Source organism: Enhydra lutris, unplaced genomic scaffold, assembly GCF_002288905.1.
Source record: "Enhydra lutris kenyoni isolate GAN:26980312 unplaced genomic scaffold, ASM228890v2 scaffoldscaffold22, whole genome shotgun sequence".
Classification (NCBI taxonomy): domain Eukaryota; kingdom Metazoa; phylum Chordata; class Mammalia; order Carnivora; family Mustelidae; genus Enhydra; species Enhydra lutris.
In genome coordinates, this window is record NW_019154106.1 from 39,257,707 (window position 1) to 39,280,593 (window position 22,887).

At 38.1% G+C, this 22,887-nt stretch overlaps 1 protein-coding gene and 1 pseudogene across 3 annotated transcripts in view; both read right to left on the minus strand.

Moving 5' to 3' along the window:
- Positions 1-22,887, minus strand: part of LOC111149686 (neural EGFL like 1) — an 836,166-nt gene that overhangs the window by 637,285 nt on the left and 175,994 nt on the right. For all 3 annotated transcript variants that reach the window (XM_022506910.1, XM_022506909.1, XM_022506908.1), the window contains 2 exons: positions 1,610-1,682; positions 906-988 (listed from right to left, as the gene is read on the minus strand). In XM_022506910.1, the coding sequence (XP_022362618.1) occupies positions 906-988; positions 1,610-1,682 (156 nt within the window). The remainder of the gene's footprint in view (positions 1-905; positions 989-1,609; positions 1,683-22,887) is intronic.
- LOC111149688 lies at positions 16,498-16,928 on the minus strand (annotated as a pseudogene).

Consider the following 22,887-nt stretch of genomic DNA (forward strand, 5'->3'; position numbering starts at 1 on the left):
ATCATTTTCTCTGTTATTAAAATTCTTCCTTTCACAGATTATAATGTCTCTTTGGCCCAAGCTAATTCCTTCTTTGCCCTAGGCTGGGACTCCCGTCCACGACTGATTGGTATCGTAACAATAGCATCAGACATATTTTCTATTTATCCAGTGCCTTTCAACACAGGGCTCAGGGCTTTTTGTTATAAATCTAAACCTCACATACCAAACCCCCTAACTGTCTACATTTTTGGTTCCACCCCCAATATCTTCTGGAGTAGCCATAGTGCCTTGTTCATTACCGCCTCCTTTGTGTCTGACACAGCGGCCAACAGCAAATCCTCGAAAAATGCTTGTTAACTGGATGATGGAGAGAAGGGGAAGATGTACAACTATAAAACTGAATGTGGTAACAGGCAAAGTTTGCCTTCTCCGCTATTTAACTCAAGACCAGTCCCGAAATAAATCACATCTTAGAAATGTGATATAATGCCTTCTCATGACAGTAATCAGTTCCTCACAATGACTATTTTGCCCCTTCTGATTATTGGCAATTATTCTTACATTCAAAACGCATTAGCTTATAAGCAGCAATGCCTCTGACCATCTATCATCTCACAGTGTTACTAGTTGAATGGCCAGTGGGCAAACTCCTTTTCCTCTTCCAGGGAATCCACAGTGATATATACAGCCTCTTTCTTCCAAACATTCTTCAAGTAAACATTTTGATACAGCCTAATAGTATCAAAGAGGTAAATGGTTATGTTTTCTATAGGTAGTCCTATTTCAAGTAAGCATAAACCATTTTTATAGTAACATTTTGCAGATGCCAAGGCTAAAAATGTTTCCATTATAACATATCGCTTGAAATTCCAGATAGGACTAAGAAAGAAATGAAACATCACAAGTGAAATTTAGATACCTACTTTGGCAGTCATCTTGGCCAAGAGCTCTTGCAAATCCATTATTCCTTGCACCAGGCTTAAGAAATCACTGCAAGTTGGACAAGCTCAATAGAAAAAATAATAAGAAATGTTGATACAGTGCTAATACAATAAAGAAATTTTTACAACAGTAGTTGCTTGGCTATGTTGAAGGGTTTTTGCTTTTCTGGTTAAGTATTACTTTGCAACTGGAGGGAAATCACCCAGGATTTCAGGTCTTGGTCTTCTCCTTTTATTAACAGGGAGAGAGAGAGGAACAGGAAAAAAGGACCATTAACTGAAAAGGCAATAGGACATTTTTAAATTAAAATTAAGCCCTTGTTTTTATTGAGAGGTGACTGGAAAAATATGAATCGTTACATAGAAGAGGAGAAACTAAACTCATCTCTAAGCCAAGCAATTTAAATAGACGTTTACTATTTATACTGTCTTATTAAACCTCTCTTCCTGCATCAATCGACAGAACCCAACTGCTAATGTAGTCTTTTTCTCACCTTCTGATGGTAATTCTATAACACATAAGCTTTTTAAAAACTTAGAAGACACAGAAGTATATAATATAGATGAAAAATTACTTTCCTGTCCCCACTACCTCTCCACAGTTTTTGTATGCTTTGGGCAACATGCTTATTACCAGTAAGTTACATAATATTAGAAATTTATAAATGTTTCAAGTGGCTACTTACTGCGATTCAGGTTCGGACATTGAGTTATGTATCCATTTGGCATAAAGATGATTTTCCCATCTTGGATGATTCCCTTGATAACAGAAGAGAGAGGTGGTGATCAAGATTATGGTTACCAGTTCCAGTGGCCCCTGGACAGTCACATGCTATCTACAGGGCACAATGTTTTTTACAACACTGGCATCCTCACTCAAAACCCTGAGTCCCCGGTGAGCTACTCCAAACCACCTTCCTCTGGAAATCTTAAAAAGTACATTCGTCTTAAGAAAACTATCATTAGGGGTGCCTGGGTGGCTCAGTAGGTTAAAGCCTCTGCCTTCAGCTTAGGTCATGATCCCAGGGTCCTGGGATCAAGCCCCACATCCGGCTCTCTGCTCAGCGGGGAGCCTGCTTCCCTCCCCTCTCTCTGCCTGCCTCTCTGCCTACTTGTGATCTCTGTCTTTCAAATAAATTTTAAAAATCTAAAAAAAAGAATAAAGAAAACTATCATTAGTTATCACTGGTGGGTACGAATGACATTGTAACAGGAAGGATCTATCAGTAAATGGTCTTCAACTACTGAACCAAAAAGACACTGATGAAACAATAATTTCCTCAATGCCTAAGTCATCCTGCAACATTAAATCTTACCAAGTTAGGTGATTTTTTTTTTAAGCAAGGGAGAAAAGACACTACAAATATATTAGACTAAATCTTTTTGATTCATTTAATTGAGGAAATAAAAGGAGACATGGAAAGAATCGCATACAATCTTCACTCTCTGTTAACTAAATAACATGAGTGTTTGTTGGGGAGTCTTAAAACTTGCTCAGCATCACACTGTGAGTAAAAGGGGGTCTTTTCATTCTATAACTTAGTCTGGAAGAACAACCTGATTTAAGAAAGTAAATGAGGGGCACCTGGGTGGCTCAGTGGGTTAAAGCCTCTGTCTTTGGCTCAGGTCATGATTAAGAAAGTAAATGAGGGGCACCTGGGTGGCTCAGTGGGTTAAAGCCTCTGTCTTTGGCTCAGGTCATGATCTCAGGGTCCTGGGATCGAGCCCTGCATTGGGCTCTCTGCTCAGCAGGGACTCTGCTTCACCCACCCCCTGACTGCCTCTGCCTACTTCTCTCTGTCAAATAAATAAATAAAATCTTAAAAAAAAAAAAAAAGTCAATGGGATTGCCATCTTGCAATGACAATATTGACTTGGATTTTGGGTTTTTTTTTTTTAAGTTGAGTATCAAGATTTTGGTTTTAGGGTTTTTTTTTTTTTCTTCTTGATTTGACAGAAGATATATCACAAAACAGACAGAAGATGCAGAAGCCAATTCAGAATATTAAGCTCAATCTGTAAATAAAATATAGGCCTAAGATTATGCTGCAAGTCTTCCACAGGGGGTAACATTATGTGCTCGTCTTCTAAACAGAAGGTAATCAACAAATGCTGTTTTCTGCTTATTTATTTCAGACTGAAATATGAATTGGAAACATTAATAGAAATAACAGGATCATAGGACTCTTTCTCAGAATTGAATACATTTGTTAACCTCTTCCTCTTTGAGGATGATGCAGTATTTGTGATTTTAAGAGGAGACAACCTCCTCATGGGGAGGAAACCCCCACCACTGCTTCTCAATATGAATTCAGAGTCTTTTGTGGGGAATCCCAGAGAACAATTAATGGAGCATCAGTTAAGTCAATCAGCTTCTTCCTGACACAAAGCTGCTCGGTTTCTCAAAGCAAGATCATGCCTTTGAGTGCCCAGGGCACCTTGCAAGCACATCTGAGAAATAGGAGAAAAGCATGGGATTGGAAGTTAGGAGACCTGGGCTCAAGTTCTGGATCCATCTCAAGCTAACTGAGTGAACTTGAAGCATTTAGTCAATCACCTGCTCTGAGTTTCAGTTGCTTCCTCTGGAAAAAAGTCTGGATGAAAACGCTAAAAATCCTTCTAGCACTCAAGTTCTGGGTCATTCAAACCAAGATTGTCACAATTTAGATCTCTGGGCTCTCGCTACCTTTCAAGTTAAACAAAAAAATAGACAAAGCTATATGCTTCCATCAAAGACGATTATAGAGAATGGAGAGACACATCAGAAAACATCTGTCTGATTTGAATAGGTTGAATACGGGTGAATTCAGAGTAACCAGCTATCCCAGGTCTGCTCAGGATTTAGGGTTTCCCAGGACCTAGGACTGCTGGTGCTAAAACAGACTCACAGGCACACGGGGACAGCTGATCACCCTAGGAGATGTGGAAGTAGAGAAAGCACATGTACCAGGAAAAACCAGGCCCATTCTTATTTTTTTTTTAAAGATTTTATTTATTCATTTGACAGACAGAGATCACAAGCAGGCAGAGAGGCAGGCAGAGAAAGAGAATGGGAAGCAGGATCCCCGCTGAGGAGAGAGCCCAACGCGGGGCTCGATGCCAGGAACCTGAGATCATGATCTGAGCCGAAGGCAGAGGTTTTAACCGACTGAGCCACCCAGGCACCAGAGGCCCACTCTTATTTTTAATCAGCCATGGAAATAGCACTCAAACCCAGAGTATACTTGTCACAGTATTAATTACTTTTCTAAAAATGAATGGAAATCCATTTGAAAAGGATATCCCTTCTGTTCACTCAGTAGCAAGGTAATTTAGTACATACCAGTTTTCCTTTTCCTTTTTGTAAAGGTGACTATTGATTTTAGTTACATTGTAAATTACAAACTGCCTCCCCCACACCTTCCTTCCACCTGCCCCCATCATCACTTCTGCCTTCCCACTTTTAATCTGACCCACACTGGGGGGTGTTCTACAGATCCTCAGGTGAAGGTTAATGACGTCGACTTGAACACAAACAGAAAGAAGAGCTGACAGCTTCTCAATGCCCATTAACACCAAAACTCAAAGGACTTGGTATTTGTTCTGAGGAAAGGTCACGTAGGTCAGCCCACATACTGGCATGAATACTTGTTCTTGCCAAGTAAATCAAGATGGAAATGTAATTTATGTGAACGGATGTAATTCCATGCTAGACTAAAAGAAGGACAGCCACACACTGTACAAATATCAGCTGTAACCCAAAGAAGTCTGAGCATGTGTACGTGCGTGTGTGTGTGTGTGTATACAAGTACGTGTGCACACACATGCATGTGTCTATATCCTAGCACCTTCCCCAGAATAGGAAACAGAACGTTTTGCATTGAATTGCCATATGAACTGTTCTGTACCTGGACCTTTGTCAAAAGCAGCATTTGCTAAGCATATAGTTTTCTTTAGAAAATGGAAGGCGCTTTATAAAATAGAAACCTATAGAGAAGCTCACTCTTACCTCTCACAGCAAAGTCACCTGACAATTTCTACTGATGGTGATGTTCCTTCTATCCCTGCAACTTCTCCCAAAGACGAAATTAGAATAACACAGGTTTCTGTTTGTTCTCATTTAACTGTCAATGTATCTATACTTACCTGAAAAATGCAACTCTGGCTGGCCCTTATTACCCAGCCTCACCTGAGCTCATTTTTTTAGACCCATGCTGCATTTCACACCATCAATCATGACAGTGCTTCCCAAACTTTGAGCTTCTTAGAAATCACCTTGCATAAGCACCGAGTTTGGGTAAAATCCTCGAGTTTAACATTCAGATTCCTGGGTCATGCCTCAAATTCTGTTTCAGGAGGGTCGAGGGGGCCCAGGATACTTGTTTGTGAAAAGCTATCCCAGAAGATTCTGATGAAAAGTCAGAGAGTTCCACTTTAAAAAAAAAAACCCTGCTCTGTTGTCAATCATTTGTGGGTTTTCTTTTGGAGGAGGGGGAGAAGCAGGAAGCTTTATTCATTAAAAGTTCCCAGTGGTGACAAGAGCATCATCCAAATCCTAATACATGAATAAAATCTCAGGGATTTGGATCTGAATTGCAACAGACAGAATTACCAGATTACAGACACCATGAAGGCAAAGTCAGATTTCCATCTCACGGTCCCCTCCAGCTTCTACTGTAGTATATATTTCTCATAGCAGGTATAATAAATACTTGAAAAGCATCAAATTCCTAAAAACTATTAATTACAGAATATTGAGCAATATCATTTTCAGAGCTGGTAGAGTCTATAAAGATCAGGTAGGATATCAGTTTTTAAACCAGGAATACATAATAGAATTTTAGAGGAGCTTGGGGACATCAGATGTATTTTGAAAAAGCTTCCAAGGTGATTCTGATACACGCAAGGCAAGCTACTGATCCAGGGCCAGATCACGGGTCATTTGACCTACGAAAAACCCAAGGCTTTGGCAACTTAAGTAGTTTTCCTAAAGGGTACTTTAATCTTGGGCCATTAATTACAGGTCTACGAATTCCAAAACCAGGGCCAAGCTACTCCAACACGGTATAAGTAAAAAATAGATAATTTGAGAAAGTCTCATAGTTATAGGAGCTAACAAGACGTTGCTAGAACAAGGTCCTGTTGCCAAATGAGGTTCAATCTTAATTGCTTTAACAGATAATCGGATACTTAATCAACCAAACATAAATTCTCTGCATTAGACGCTAACAGTTTGCTGAAAGAGTTTTTTAGTGCTAGCAAACAAGAGACCCTTTTAGGTAGCTTAATATTCTCCCCTGCAATCTTATTTACACTATTAATTTGCTAAACAATCCATTTTCTCAACGTTCCTGCAAAGCTTAATCTCAGCCAAGCTGAGAATCTGAATAAATTCCTAAAGAGCAAAGCCCAAGTTAATAAACTTTTACTACAGTTTATAGTTTATAGGTGGAAGGTGGGAAAAGATGGATAGGTTTTTTTGCTTTGTTGAATCCACCGGTTGCCAGCCTCTACCTCCTGCACTCAGCTCACCAGGCACTGGGACATAAATTTGCACCAGGTAAGTTATACATCACGAGTATTTGTTTGGGGAGCTAATGCCTATTATTTCCATTGTTCCAAGAACATTTCTCATTCCATGGTAAGAAATACACAAAGATGCAATAAAGATTAGAAAAATTATATATTAGTACCCTCTTATGTATGGAATAACTAAGACTGGGCAAAGCCTTCTAACATTCAGAGCTTTCTGATAAAAGCGGCTTTGCCACCAAACAAATGCTAATTCTTTTTTAAAGCTCTTATTTCCCTGCAGATCTCTGTTTACATTGAAGAAAATGGTTCTCTCTTTTTGTATGCTAAAACACTGAAACAAATTGCTTTGAAACAGAAAGGGGGTGGGGAGAGTTCCTGCTGGGCATGTAAATACGGGATGAAGATGTGTTCCATTTATGAGATGGCAAGGACCCAAGCTTTGGCAACAGGCTAACAAAAAGTAAGACTTGAGAAACTCACAAGGAGGATTTTCAAAATGCAACCAATTATGTATTTCTCTGCCCTGAAGACAGTTAATAAAATATTCCAGCTTGCATAAAAGCCAAGAAAGACACTTGTCGACTTCCATTACGATCCATAAAAACTGTCAGCTCATTAGCATATCATTAGCTGTCCTGCTGTTTCCAAAATCTTAATGCACAGAAATATTAATCTCCCAATGTATAAGATTCCCCAGCTCTGCGACTGTGACTTTTCTGCATGAAAGGAAAAATAAGAATTGGCGATGGAATTAGGAATTCCATATAGCTTCTTTCTCTATGTGCCTATAAACATATGTTTACCATCTGGGGAATTATGGGAACCAGCTGAGGTAAAAAAACAACAGCTGTGGCATTAAAAAAAAAAAATTGTAATCAATTTCACTTCCCAGTGATAGCTCAGCTGTTAAGGAGACAGTGATGTCCAGGTAAGGGAAAGGTTTCAGACCAAATTCACTGGACAGAGAGAGACAGACACAGACACAAAGAACCTGTCTTGGCCTCAGTGAATGGCTTTGGAATGAAGTTATGTAAGAAAACTCAAACCACTCAAGCATCCTGTTAACTCACTGCGATTCACCTCAACTTGTTCTTTCTTTACCCTCTGAAAAATCACAGCATAATCAGCTTGGAATCTCCCAAAGGGAAACCGAGCAGTAGTCAACATCTCAATAATGAAAATCTGTGACAATCAGAACATTCATATAAGCCTGTCACTATTGGTCAGCTATTTTCTGAGACAGCTGTGAACTGGAGGGGAAGAGGTCCCCACTTTCTGTGCTGGGTCTGTTAGGGGCTCACACACCAGACACCAAGCTTAATTCCCTCCCTCACTCTTTAACCAGGAGCGCTTTTATTGCTCCAGCCAGAAAGATCCATCAGGGCCGAGAAATTAGGTTTGACAAGTGAGCAGGCTTTTGCTTTTACTTTGCCTATGAAGTAACATATTAATATTTAAAATAGAGAATGTTGCTATTTTAACCTGAAAACACACCATAAGCATATTTAGTCCTGGGGGGAGAAAGCAGGCGTGGTTCTTGGATCCAGGAGGCAGCTTCTACAAGATAAATACTAAGAGCCCAAAGATCTGCCAAATTTCACTCAAGAGGTGCTTGCCTGTTTTACAGGCTGAGTTTGACAGCACTGGATGGATCCAGATAATTTCCAGAAATGGACAATGACATGTTTCCCATACCTGCACCATGTCACCAAAGGATGGCCAGAAACCTGCTGGCTGACATACAAAATTCTAAGAGGGAGAGGAGTTTTGGAAGGTTTCTTCCAAAAAACCATTTCTTGAGGCTCCTCTTATTGGGCAACAAGGAGAATCACATTGTTCCCCATAGGAGCGGTGTGCACCTGCCAACCCCCTTCTGGGGCTTCTCCCTGGTGCCACCTGTTCCTTTGCGGGGAGCTCCAGGAAAAGACAACAGGATATGTCTCCTCCGTGGGACACTGTGAAGTGAAACGTGTCCACCATCTAACACAGTGACTAGTACATGAAAAGTAAGCCCCTAAAAAACATGTGTGGAAGGGCACCTGGGTGGCTCAGTGGGTTAAGCCTCTGCCTTCAGCTCGGGTCATGATCTCAGGGTCCTGGGATAGAGCCCCGCATTGGACTCTCTGCTCAGCAGGGAGCCTGCTTCTCTCTCTGCCTGCCTGCCTGCATGCTTGTGATTTCTCTCTTTCTCTGTCAAATGAATAAATAAAATCTTAAAAAGTATGTGGAATGTTTAAATGACTAAGTATAGACTCTGAAAAAAAAATTTAAAAGGGCTAAGTTTAAATCCCATTTCTATCACTTAGAAGCTGTGTGAGACCGACAAGGTGCTCAACCCCCAAGTCCCAGTGCCTCATTTACACAACAGAGATAATAGCTACCTCATTAGTATGCGCTGTGGGTAAAACTTCATTAACTGAGATAATATATGTAGGGCCACACAAGATCTAGAACACAGGAATCACTCAATAATTGTCAGTACTTTTCTACCACCTACAACCCACCTCTGCAGCGAAATGATTGTCCAGGTCTATGAACACTCTTATGTTTTCTGCCTCTACCGGGTACCTGGGCTCTTAAGGACAAGGTGCCTGACACCTACAAGAATCACACGCTCAGCAAGATGGACTGAGTAATAGGACTAATTGCTCTCCCTGCTTTTTATCACACATGGCCAGCTGAAACAGAAGTCCATCAAAAGCAGGAAAAGCGCCAATCACTTCTACAATGAAGTGTTAAGCATACGGGGAGCATTCAATAATACGTTACATAACCAAGAAAGGGACAAGACACATGTCACAAACCACTAGGCATCAAGAGCTTTTAATATATACTCTTATATAATCTGCAATACCTTTGTGAGAGAGCTTTGCCATTCCACTAATAAAATGACAGATTTGTCGCTGATATATTCCATCTAAGAGTATACGGTCTGCCAACCACATACCTGGTACTATTCTAAGTAATTGCTGAACAACACACTCAGTTCTAATTCTGGTAAATCTTATAGTCCTCAATGATAAACACCCACATGTAAATTCTACTCAGGGCCAACTACATAATTTGCCAAGTATCTTATTCAAAAATTATTGAAAAGTTGAAGATAGCAACAGCAGAGAATAAAGCTGATCACAGGGCCTTCTAAGTCCAGCACCCTATGGCACAGCACAGACCAAGTGGGCATAAAGCCAGCCTGGCCCGTCCTGGAGATCACACCAAGTGATCAAGGAAACGGAGGCACTGTAGCGGGAAAGTGTGTGGTAGAATGATTTCAAATGCATTTCCCTCCCTGTATCCATATTTTTCTTTCAGCAGCTCAGACTGGTTAATTTCAACAGTCTTATCTTCAAGTTCAAGAATTCTTTCCTCAGCCTGTTCAAATCTGTTTTCTTCTAGTGAATTTTTCATTTCAGTTGTACTTCTCAGCTGCAGACTGTCTTGTTCCTTTGTGTTAATTCCTGTCCCTTCATGGATATGCTCATTTAACTCACACCTAAAGTTCCTAACCTCTTAGTTTCTTCATCCGTGTTTTCCTTTAGTTCTTTAAGCACATTTAGTATAGCTGTTTTGAAATCTTATCTAGTAAGTTGTGTCTGGGCTTCCTCAGGGATGATTTCTGTCTGTTGATTTTATTGCTGTGAATAGCAATACCTTGCTATTTATTTGTCTTGTGATTTTATTTGAACATTGGCTATTCGAATATTGTAGTGACTTGAGATCTGGAGATAGAATTCTCTCCCTACCCCAGGGTTTCCCGGGTTTTTTAGTTTTTCTTTATTGTTGAATGCTATAGTTGTGCATTTGTTCAATGACTTTCCCAATTATTTTTACAGAGACTATATTCCTTGTCATATCTGGTCACTGAAATCTGTCCCTGACCTTGCGTTTAGGTTTTAGATAGATTTCCTTGAATGTTGGGGCGGGCTGGGGGCGGGGTCCAAAGGTGGAGAGAGTGAAAAGAAGATGGAGAAAAGATAGGAAGAGGGAAATGGAAGGGAGGGAGAGAGAGAAAGAGGGAAGGCAAGAGAAAGAGATATAGTGGAATCTTCCCTCCTTCAATACTTAGCCACACCTGCACTGTTCCTGGAGGGATCAGCCCAAAGACAAAGCTTGGGGTGTTTCTCTGGTCTTTTCCAAACATGCATCTTGCTTTGGGCATGCATTTGGGTTTTCTAAGCACAGGTGCTGTTAAATGCCATAATTGCCCAAAGAATCTCTCCCTTCAGCATTTCACCCTTGCTTAGGGATCTATGATATGTCGCTCTTTTGCCCCAGGTAACTGGGAAGTATTTGTTATGTTTGCAACATTTTCAGGTAACACCTGCGATTTTTCTGACCTAGGAGAGTTGTGAGTTAGACGACTGTCTTGTATCAATCCTTCAGGCAGTCCCGGACAGAACAGACACACCAAATAATTTGCAGATAAGGCTTGCTCTGCTCCCTCCAGAAACAGGGACCACTGTCCCACAGAGAACTAGGACTGATATCATCAAGACACCCACCAAACTAAGACCAAAAGCTTTCCCATTACTTTATGTTGCTTTCTTGATTGAGAATTCAATTAATTGCTATAAACCTTTGACTATTTTCCTAAATTTTGACAAAAGTTGGTTCTGACAATTCCTGCTTGGTTTTTTTTGTTGTTTCTGTGGAGGGACAGAAGCTTGGAGCTAGCTGCCTACTGTGCCATTTTGCTGGCATCCAGCTACCTATCTTAACAAGGCCTTCCAGAGACTAAAATGCACTGTTAAGTTGGAGAGCCACTAATCTAAGAAGTCACTAAAACAAAAAGTAATTACCAACCATATATTACTTTTCATGGCTCTGTCTAGAGACCAAGTTAAAACTCTAATCTAGACCATCAACACATGTCACTAGGTCAGCACACTCATAATTGAGCCTTTAAACAATCAAATTCACTAAGAAAGTCCTGTAAAAATATATAAATTATTGGGCTTTACAGTTCACACTCAACAAGTAGTCAAGGTAGACACAGGAACTTGCATTTTAAAATCTTCCAGTGTGATTTTGATGTCTTTCTGGGGTTGGAAATCAGGGCTACCCTTCATTAGAGACCCAAGGCCCCCCCAGGAAAAGCATAGCTTCACTAAGAAGTAACTAGTTACAAAACAAAGAGCATCAAATGTGAGTCAGTTTGGAACTAAAACATCTGGACAAATTTGTGGATTCTTAGAAACATGGAAAATAAGGGAACACTGAAAAACCATGTGTGTGTGTGTGTGTGTGTGTGTGTGTGTGTGTGTGTGTGTGTATGGGTATGGGTGTGTACATTTACATATATACACACATATATATATGAATTACCACCCTGAAAATTACATGATTGAGTACTTATAACAAAAGGATTGAAAGCCAAATTAAGCAAACACCTATAAATATACCACCCAGCTTAAGAACTAAAACATCACTATAGTTAAGACTTGTGAGTGTTCATCCCTAATTTCCATTCCTTCCACTCAGAAATAAACACTTGTGGATTTGTGCTTAGCCCCATGTATTTTTTTTACATATGTGGATGTATAAATAAGCAATATATCGAACTGTTCTGTATTCTTTTTTTAAAGATTTATTTTAGAAAGAGAGAGTGCACAAGTAGAGGGAGGGGCAGAGGGAGAGAGGAGGAAGCAGACTCCCCACTAAGTGGAGAGCCTGACACAGGGCTTGATCTCTGGACCCCAAGATCAGGACCTAAGCAGAAACCAAGAGTCAGACACTTAACTGACTGATCCACCCAGGCAACTCCTGAAATGTTCTGCTTTCTTAAATTATTTCATACCTTAGTTTTCTCCTGCAAATTTATTCAATTTCAACTTTAGTATTTATGACTCTACTACAATTTAAACATTATCCTATTGGGAGGCAACCTCCCCCTTATGTTTTTGAAATTAGAAGTTCCTGGGATGATGACTGTACATCATATCTTCCTGGGTATATGATTAAATTTTCTTCAGTGTGTATAAAGGTTGCAGTCCTGTGTCATGAGATATACACACCTTAAATTTTATACAAAAACTCCTAATTTCCCCTTTTAGTGGCTCGATTAACCTCCCCCACATTTAGCATCATCAGACTTTTCTTCTTCATTTTTGCCAGGCTAGTGGGTAAGAAATGGTATTCTGTAATGGTTTTAATTTGCATTTCCAAAATAACAACTGAAATTGAATTCCTTTTAATAAATTCATCAGCTACTCCACTTTGGAAAATGGCCTCTTTATATCTTTTGCCTGATATCTTATTCAGTTATGAGCTTCTGACTGATTTTGGCACTTCTTTAATGGATATTATTATTTGCTAATTGATCTGGTTGCCAAGATCTTTGATAAACATATTAAATTTGTTTGTATATTAAATTTCTAAATATTTTTAACAGCTTTATAGTTACAATTGCTTGAATTCTTTTCTACCTTGAGATTATAAACATAGGGCTCCCAAGTTGTCTTCTGAAACTCATGAAGTTCACACTTAGGTATTTAACTCAGTTGTAATCCTGACTTTTGTATATTGTTTCCAAATATATTAAAGCTTTTCCTGACACTATACACATTAATCAGTTACATCCATTAGTATATATGTGAAATACTCAAATTAACAATTTTTCTAACCATTTATTGAGGAATACATCTTTTCCTCATAGATCAGGAATGCCATTTCAGATCTGTATTATGTTCCCAAGTTATTACAGGTTGAGTCTCCTCCTGGCCTCTACATGCAATTATCTTGGTTCATGTGCCAATCCTTGCATAGAGATCAAACTGTTGAGTGCTATATGCTTAAATAGTAGGACTTCACATCTGAAAGAAAAAGTCATCCCTTTTACATCTTCAGAAATAGAATTCTTGGTCTTTTTTCTTCCATATGAATCTTAAAATCAGCTTGCCAATTTCATCAGAAAATAAAATCCTGTTGGGAATTTATTACAAGGTCATTCAATCTAGAAATCAATTTGGGAAGAAGTGACATTTTTAAGACTTCCTCTCCAAGAACAGCGTATACCTGCCCTCATTTAGGTCTTCTCTAATGATTTTTAATAAAGTTTTTTACTTGTTCTGTAATTGTTACACATCTGTCTTGATTTGTTCTTAAGTGCTAAATTATTTTATATTATAAATGAAATATTCTGCTTAATTATACATTTGTTGCTCCTTTTTTCAGCACTGCAACTGATTTTGTCAGTTTAATTTTTATATCCAGCACTCTTCCTGAATAATCTTAGTAATTCTAATAATTTCTGAATCCTATTTTCGATGTAGATATTTATGTAATTTGTAAAGAGCTATATATTTTTGTTAAAGATTTTATTTATTTGACAAAGAGAGACAGCAAGAAAGGGAATACAAGCAGGGGGAGTGGGAGAAGGAGAAGCAGGCTTCCTGCTGAGCAGAGAGCCCAATGCGCGGCTCGATCCCAAGACCCTGAGATCATGACCTGAGCCAAAGGCAGAGGCTTAACCCACTGAGCCACCCAGGTGCCCCAAGAACTGTATTTTTTATATTCCTTTAATTTTTATTTTTTAGGGGTTTTGTGTGGGTGGTTTGTTTTTTTTTGTTTTATATGTTTTTCCAGAAGGACCTACAGTGCCATGTTGAAAATAAGTTATGGCAGGGGCACCTGGGTGGCTCAGTGGGTTAAGCCTTTGCCTTCGGCTCAGGTCATGATCTCAAGGTCCTACGATGGAGCCCCGCAATGGGATCTCTGCTCAGCAGGGGGCCTGCTCCCCACCGCCAAACCGCCCCACTTGCCTCTCTATTTGTGATCTCTCTCCCTCTCTGTTAAAATAAATAAAATCCTTAAAAAAGGAAAAAGAAAATGAGTTATGGTAATAGAGTTTCTTGTCGGATTCCAGATTTTAACAGGAATTTTCTTAACATTTAAACTATAAATGATTTTTTGTGGGTTTATGCACACTTTCAATTTAATTAAGTTTCCTTCTATTCCTATTTTGCTAAGAATTTATCATGAGGCAGTACAGAATTTATCTAGTGTTTTTTGTGCCTTTGAGATAACCATAGATTCTTCTGTTTAATGTACAATTTATTAGTTTTTAATAAAAAATAGATTTGCATTGTTGAAATATCCAGCTTAGTCTTTCTCACATACGCAGATACATACAGCTAGATTTGGCTGGTCCCCCATACTTTTTTTTCCCTTAGAATTTTTAATCTAATCTGTGTTCAAAGGTACATGGGCTTATACAGTTCTTTTCTTATAAAATCCATGTCCAGTTTGGAAATCAAGGTATTGGATAGCATCTTCATTCAATCTCCTCTTCATAAGAATTTACGTAAGATTAGAACCATTTCCTTGGATGCGACAGAGCTCCCCTGTAGAAATGCATGGACTCAGTACTTATTTGATGGAGAAACATGGTAAACTGTGAAAAATGGTCACAATCCTTTGCTCTTTGCTGGACTGCTGTCCTGTGCAATGAGAATTTGTAATATTTTTCACCTCAAAAAGATGGAAAATGATTCTCATACTTTTGAATCTGGCTTTATAACTTGGATTGGTCAATATAACGTAGCAAAGTAACACCGTGTAAGTTACAAGACTGCACACTTCTGCTCCAGTTCTGGAAACCCTGATTAGCTACCATATAAATAAGCCTGGACTAGACTGCCAGAAAATAGAGCACATGACGCAGAGATGAGCCATCCCTGCAAAGTCCATTCCAGTACAGCCAGTCCCCAGAAAACCAGCAGCTGACCAAAAATACATGAGCGAACCCACTCAGAATACAAGAACAATTCAGCTCAGCCCAGGCCAAAGTGCCAAAGCACAGTAGTGTCAGCTGTTTCAAACCAGTAAGCTTTGAATCCCTTGGCTATGCACCAAAAGCTAACTGATGGAGATTTTGTGTCACATACCCTTTAGAATACCTTATTGATTCTAAGATCATTTTTCATTTCTGAAGTCCATTTTGATGATCCATGTTTTTAGAAATCGCCGTTTTTCTCTAATTTTCCATTACAAAAAAAACTAGTCCTTTAGTGTTCACAGTATTTTTTTAATGTTTTCTCCTTTTTCTTCCTCAAACTTTGATTTGTCTTTTCAAATGACCAAATTGTGTTTTTCTTCATCTTATCTATTGTATCTACTACTCATTATTCTCATTTCTGTTCTTATATGTTAATTTTCTCTTGATCTGCTGACATCTTTTTTTTATTTTATTTTATTTATTTATTTGTCAGAGAGAGAGAGAGCGAGCGAGCACAGGCAGACAGAATGGCAGGCAGAGGCAGAGGGAGAAGCAGGCTCCCCACAGAACAAGGAGCCCGATGCGGGACTCGATCCCAGGACGCCGGGATCATGACCTGAGCTGAAGGCAGCTGCTTAACCAACTGAGCCACTCAGGCGTCCCGATCTGCTGACATCTTAAGTTGGATATTTCACTCAATGAATTTCTCCCTTTTCTGCCTTTGTAGGATATAACTACTTCGAATAGCTTCTGTTCTAGGGCATGCCTTTTTACTCTCTCTTAGGTGTTTTGAGAAAGGAAAAAAGTAGCAAATTTTAACATAGTCAATATATCAACCTTTTTCTTAGTTATTACTTTTAGATCTCATTTAAGAAATACTTTTCCTACATCAAGGTCATAAGGATATTTTCCTATGCTATCTTCTTAGGCTTTACTAGTTTACCTTTCAGATCTATATCTATAATTCCCTGGAATTAATTAGGCATGTAGTGTGCAGTAGAGGTCAAGATTAGCTCTTTCCCCAGCGGGATATTCAGTTGACCTAGGACCCTGTAAAGACCATCCTTTCCAGAATATTCTGTAATGCTGTAATGTATATTTTCAGGTTATATATTAGGTGTGTGCATCTTTTAAATAGTAATATTTTTAAAAACTTACATAAAAAAAATGGTAACATTATGTGGTAAATGTGGGGGCCTTGAAGTGTGATAATGCCAGAACATTCTACAACTTCCTTTTGTTTACTCCAGCCAGTTTTTTTTTTTTTTAACCACTTTACTATCTACATTTAAGAATCCTTTCTCATTTTCACAGGTTTTACTGGAAGTCCTATAGAAGATTCCTTTATTCCTGTACCTCCTCAATTCCTTCTACCTCTTATTTGCCCTTTTCCTTCCCTACTTGTGAGATTTGGCTTTACATTCAAGAACCTTTTTACTGTCTGTCCAGCTTTAGTCTAGTAATAAGCACCTTGCTAGAGGGAATGCCCACGTGGACAGGTGTGCCCTCCACCTTCTCTCGCTGCACTCATTCAGTGTAGATGACGTATTTCTTCCTGTAAACGTGGATGACTTTGCCAGTCTGCTGACCTTTGAAGTGTCCTCACACAATCTGTCCTTCATCCTCGTTTCAGATGGGCACAGATTGCACATCGTACTTTTGTCTCCGCTTTTGAGGAGGGAAGACCTAACCTTCCTGCAAATGTGGAAAGGTGCACTGAAATGCCTTTCACGGTTATCACTGCAGTCAGAAGTCATAAAGGGACTGAACTTCATTTTTGCCACTGGAGTTGCAGCAGTGGCCCCAAAAGCAAAGATAGCATCTTTAATTGTCTCAATATAAACAATCAGAACTTGAGTTGTATAAATCCAATACAGTACTCGTACTTTTAATCATTAAGTGTAAACCACTTGATAGTAAATATTATGAAATGGAATTGTATCTAACTTTGTTCTCTTCTTGCCTTATTTTAGGTTGATAGAACTTTTAAAAAAAAAATCTCCAATACTTAAACCTGGAAGTAATATTTCTATTATTTTGATGTTACTTTAAATTTTTAACATGTGAATTAGTCTACAGTTAGCCAATTTCTCTATTCATTTTTGGAATACAAGGCATCAGAGTACTTGAAATCAGATAATCCCATCATCATTTTGTTTAATATTTTTAATTTTTCCAAAATTGGTCATTATTTAATCGAGCAATGATTAAGGTTTATGTATACCCTCCATTTGTTCACCAGTTACCCTTATATTTTTTACGTCTTTCTTCTGTGAAGTTTCCTTAATGAGGATCTATTAGTCATAAATTTGAGAGTTTTGCCTATAAATTCTTATTTCATGTTCATTCTCAAATTATAATTAGGCTGGGTATACGCTACTACATTTGGGAGTTATTTTCCCTGAAAACTGTGAAAACATTTTTTTATTATTATCGTTTGGCTTCTGCTTTTACTAATTAAAAGCCAGCTGTTCAATCTATGTTATTCTTTTGTGGAAAATTTACCTTTTAAGGGTTACTGTTAATATCTTCTCTGTGTCTTTGGGATTCTACTATTCCAGGATTATCTCTAAGTGTGCCTATTTATCTTACTTGAGTAACAAGAGTAAAATGGTCCAAAATTCTTCCCCTCCTTGCATCCATATCCTTGCAATGTGAAATGGCAGAAGTGTCCTTTAAGAGATGGAATCTCTTTCTCCCTTGACCATGAGTTTGGTTCTTGGTTATGACTTGCTTTGGACAGTAACATATTAGCATACCTGGTAAGGAATGCTGAACCTTGAAAAGCACTAATATGCTAGAGCTTGCTCTCTTCTTACACTTGGAATCTTATGACTTCCATGTGAATAAGGTTCTAGGTCACTAGAGAATGAGAGACCATATGGAGGAGAACTAAGTTACACTAGTCAACAGCCAGCCTACTACCAGGGATGTGAAGAGGCCATCTTAAATCATCCTGCCTCCTGCTGATCTGCTAAATGACCACCGACCACACCAGAGCCCAGCAGACATCAGCAGAGCCAGGCCAGACCAGAAAAGTCATCTAATCAACATGAAGAATTGTGACCTAAATAAAAAACTCAGAAGCTTAGAAAATAGCTAAGTTTTTTGAGAAAGAGCAAGAGCTAATACACACTTTGACTACATTATTACAAAAGTGAGAATTGGTATCTTTTATCAATTTTAGAAAATTCTTAGCCATCATACTTCTAATAGTACCTCTAATCTCTTCTATAACCTTCTGGAGTTTTCAAGTATATATGTATGAACATAACACACCCTAAAAACATCTAGAATACCTTTTTTGTATTTGTGTTACTTCTCTACAAGCTCTTTCCCATCTCCCTATCTTCATACTATAATTAGGGTAATTATTTTGATAATATTTTCTGTTCTACAAATGCTCTCCCCACCTGTATCTAATCTACTGCTTAGCGGGTTCACTGAGGTTTTTTCCTTCCATGTCAATGATTGTTTTTCTTATTTCTGGAAGTTCTTTTTGGTTTTCCCTCATCATTTATATTCTCTAGTCCTCTCACATTTGTTACTTCGTTTCTTTAAACATTTTAAAACATCGGACTTTTCAAAATCCTTTATCTTGGAATTCCAATTTCTGCAGCCCTTTGAAGGCTAATTCATTATTGCTCCTTCAAACTCCCACTCATGCTGGATTAAAAATCCTACTTGTATGAACTTAATCTATGGGAATCCTGTTAGGTTTGCATAGAAGAAAACCTTCCCCAAAGGTTATTTTCTTCCTCCAGAATCCCAAGGTTCACTTTAAGATAGCTTCTTGAGCTTGGGCAAAATAAACCCAAATTTCAAGGCTACATGATCTCAGGACTATGGTTTCAAATTCTTCCCAGAAAATTGTTTTTTCCTATATGAAACTGAGGTGGAGAATGACTAGCTACTGGATTGCTTCCCACGGCTAAGTAGTAGACTCTTCTGCCTATCATTTTGCTGGAGTTGTAATCTTCTAGGATGTAGCTTTGTTTTTAGAAGTTTCTATCCCATCTTCCAATGTTGTGTGAGCTCTAAGACACTGTTCCCATCCCACACAGACTACTGAAATTTAAGGTTCTAACTGGGATTTCCATGCATTGTTGTGATATTGCAAAATAGTACAGCCAACCCAGAAAATACTCTGGAATTTTATTATAAAGTTAGACGTACACTTCACATACAGACCAGCAATCCCACTTGTACATACCCAAAAGAAAACTTGTGTTCAGACAAAAACCTGTACGCAAGTATTTTTAGTGGCTGTATTCAAAAATGCCCAAATCTCAAAGCAAGCTAAAAGTCCATGAATTGAAGGATGGATAAACAAACTGTAGTACCTCCATACTACAGAATTAGAGTACCATCAGAAGAATGAATCGCGGATGGGTGAATCTCAACATACATATATACATGATACAGAACATTCCGGTAAAGGCAAAACTATAGGGCCAGACAACAGATCAGTAGTTCGCTGCATACAGAGGACGAGATGAATCAAAAGCATCACCAACAGGGGAATTTTTGGAAGTTATGGAATGGTCCTTTATCTTCAGTATGATGGTGTTTACATGACTATCAGTTTTCCAAAACTCAAAATTGTACATTTAGAGGAATGAATTTTGTTCTATGTAAGTTATGCATTGATGTTTAAAGGAAAAGAAAAGCCCAGAACCAAATGGCTTCGTTGGTGAATTCTACTCAACATTTAAGTAAGATTTAACAACTACCCTTCTCAAAGTCTTCCCCAAAAATGAGGAAGTCTTCCCAAAATCCCCAAGTAATTTAAGGAGATAAGCATTATCCTGATACCAAAATCAGGTAATACTACAAGAAAACTACAGGCCAATAATCCTAATGAATATAAATGTAAAAATTAAAATGTTAGCAAGCTGAATTCAAGGTTGCATTGGATCATACATTATGATCAAGCAAGATTTTTCCCTGGAATACAAAAATGGTTCAATGTATGGTTCAATGGATAAATGTGACACAACCCAAAAGAATGGAAGGTAGAAACCACAGAATCATCTCACAGGTGCAAAAGAAGCATTTGACAAAATGCAACTTCCTTTATAATAAAAAGACTCAAAAAATTGGGCAAAGGAACATACTTCAACAGATAAAAGCCATGTGTGACAAGCCTACAGCTAACATCATACTCAACAGTGGAAGGTTAAAAGCTTTTCCTCTAAGATGAAAAACAAGGCAAAGGGGCCCATTCTCACCACTCCTATTCAACACAGTAATAGAAGTCCTCATCAGAGCAATCAGACAAGAAACAAAAGGCATCCACATCAGAAATGACTAAGTAAAATTGTCTTTGTTTGCAGGTTATAAGACTTTACATATAGAAAATCCTAACTATTCCACCAAAAAAACTTTATAAGGTCAGTAAAGCAGGATACAAAGTCAACATATAAAAGTCGGTTGCATTTCTATCTATAAACAGTGAAATATTTGAAAAAAAATCCCATTTATAATAACATGAAAAACAGTAAAATACTTAGGGATTTAACTAAGGATGAGAAAAATCTGTACAATGAAAACCAAAAAACTTTGATAAAAATTAAAGTAGACACAAACAAATGTAAACATATACCATATTCATGGATTGGAAGAATATTGTTAAAATGCGCACACTACCAAAAGCCATTTGTAGATTCAGTGCAATCCGTATCAAACTTTAAATGGCATTTTTCAAACAAATAAAGAACAAAAACACTAAAATCCATATGGAGCCCGAAAGACTCCTAATAGCCAAAGTAATGCTAAGAGAAGAACAAACCTGAAAGCATCACATTTCCAGATTTCAAACTATGTTAGATCTTTTAACGATGCAGAGGTTAGAACACCAAACTTCATGCAGTCAAAAAAATGCACATGTAAGTTCAGATACCCCCAAAACTTAACTACTGATAACCTACTCTTGACCGTAATTCCTAAGCAGTAACATAAACAATTAATACATATTTTGTAAGCTATATGTATTATATACTGTATTCTTATACTAAAGCTAGAAAGAAAATGTTAAGAAAATCCAAAGGGAAAATATTTACAGTACTGTACTGCACTTACCAAAAAAAAATTCATATGTAAGTGGGCCCATGCCATTCAAACCCTTTAGTTCAAGGGCCAACTGTATACTACAAAACTACAATAATCAAAGCAGTCTGGTGGGGCAGAGGAGGCAGGGTGAAACAGACACGGATACCAAAAGAACAAGACTGAGAGCCCAAAATGAACTCCTGCACATGCAACTACTATCTGACAAAGGAATCAAGAATATTCAATAAGGATCGTCTCTTCAACAAATGTTGGGAAAACCAGATAACCACACTAAGAAGTTGGATTCCTGTATCATCACTCAGAAAAATTTGAAATGGATTAAAGACTTAAATAGCAAACCTGAAACCATAAAACTTCTAGAAGAAAATGGGGGGAAAAGCTTCTTGGCATTGGTTTTGGCAATCATTTTTCAGATAGGACCCCAAAAGCATAAGCAATAAAATTAAAATTATTTAGTAAATCTACAAACTAAAAAGCTTCTACACAGCAAAAGAAATAATTGACCAAATGAAAAATCACCCTATGGAATGGGAGTAACCACTTGCAAATCAGCAACCTGGTAAGAGGTTAATAACCAAAATGTATTTTAAAATTCCCACAACTCAAGAGCAAAAAAGTGGATTAAAAAATGGGCAGAGGAACTCAACAGTCATTTTTCCACAGACACGCAAATGGCCTGTAGATACATGAAAGGCAGTCAACATCCGGCAAATGGAGATCAAAACAACAATGAAAGATCACCTCACATCTGGAAAAATGGCTATCATCAAAAAGACAGAAAAATAACAAGCGTGGAGAACAAGCAACCCTTGGTACACTGTTTGTGGGAATGTAAATTGGGACAACCACTGTGGAAGCTCCTCCAAAAGTTAAAGAATAGAACTACCACGTGATCCAGCAATCCTCCATCGGGGGGGATTAAGCTGAGTATTTACCCAAGAGAAATTAAATCACTAACGCAAAGAGAGATTTTCACCCCCATATTTATTGCCACATTATTTACCACAGACAAGGAAAAAGATGAATGGCTAAAAAAGTTATGGTATATATACAACAGAATAGTATTCAGGCATGGGGAAAGAAATCCGGCCATTTCCAACATGAATCAACTCTGAGGGCATTGTGCCAAGGGAAATAAGACAGAGAAAGACAAATAGTGTACGATATCACTTACATGTAGAGTATAAAAACCCTAAACTCACAGAGACAGTGGAATGCTGGTTGCAAGAGATTAGGGAAATGGGGAGATGCTGGTCAAAGTAAACAAGTAAATTCTGTGGATCTAATGGACATCATGGTGACTGCTGTGAAAATACGTGTACTTGAAATTTGCCAAGGGTGGAGATCTTAAATATTCTGGTGACAAAAAGCCGGTGATATTTATGTGAGGTGAGGGAGGTGTAAGTTAAAACTGATAATCATTATGAAACATTTAAGAATATCAAATCATAAATGTTACATATCTTAAAATTACATAGTTATGTCAACTATATCTCACTCAAATTGGAATAACAGAAAAGAAACTTAGGTTTCCAACTTCTTGGAAATGGCAGATATCCCTCTAGTTTTCACTCTCCTCCATGTATTTGCCCTCTAAGAATTTCCTTTCTTGTAAGTGTAATGATGGGTCTTGAAAGATTTTTGTTTAATCCAGCATTAATA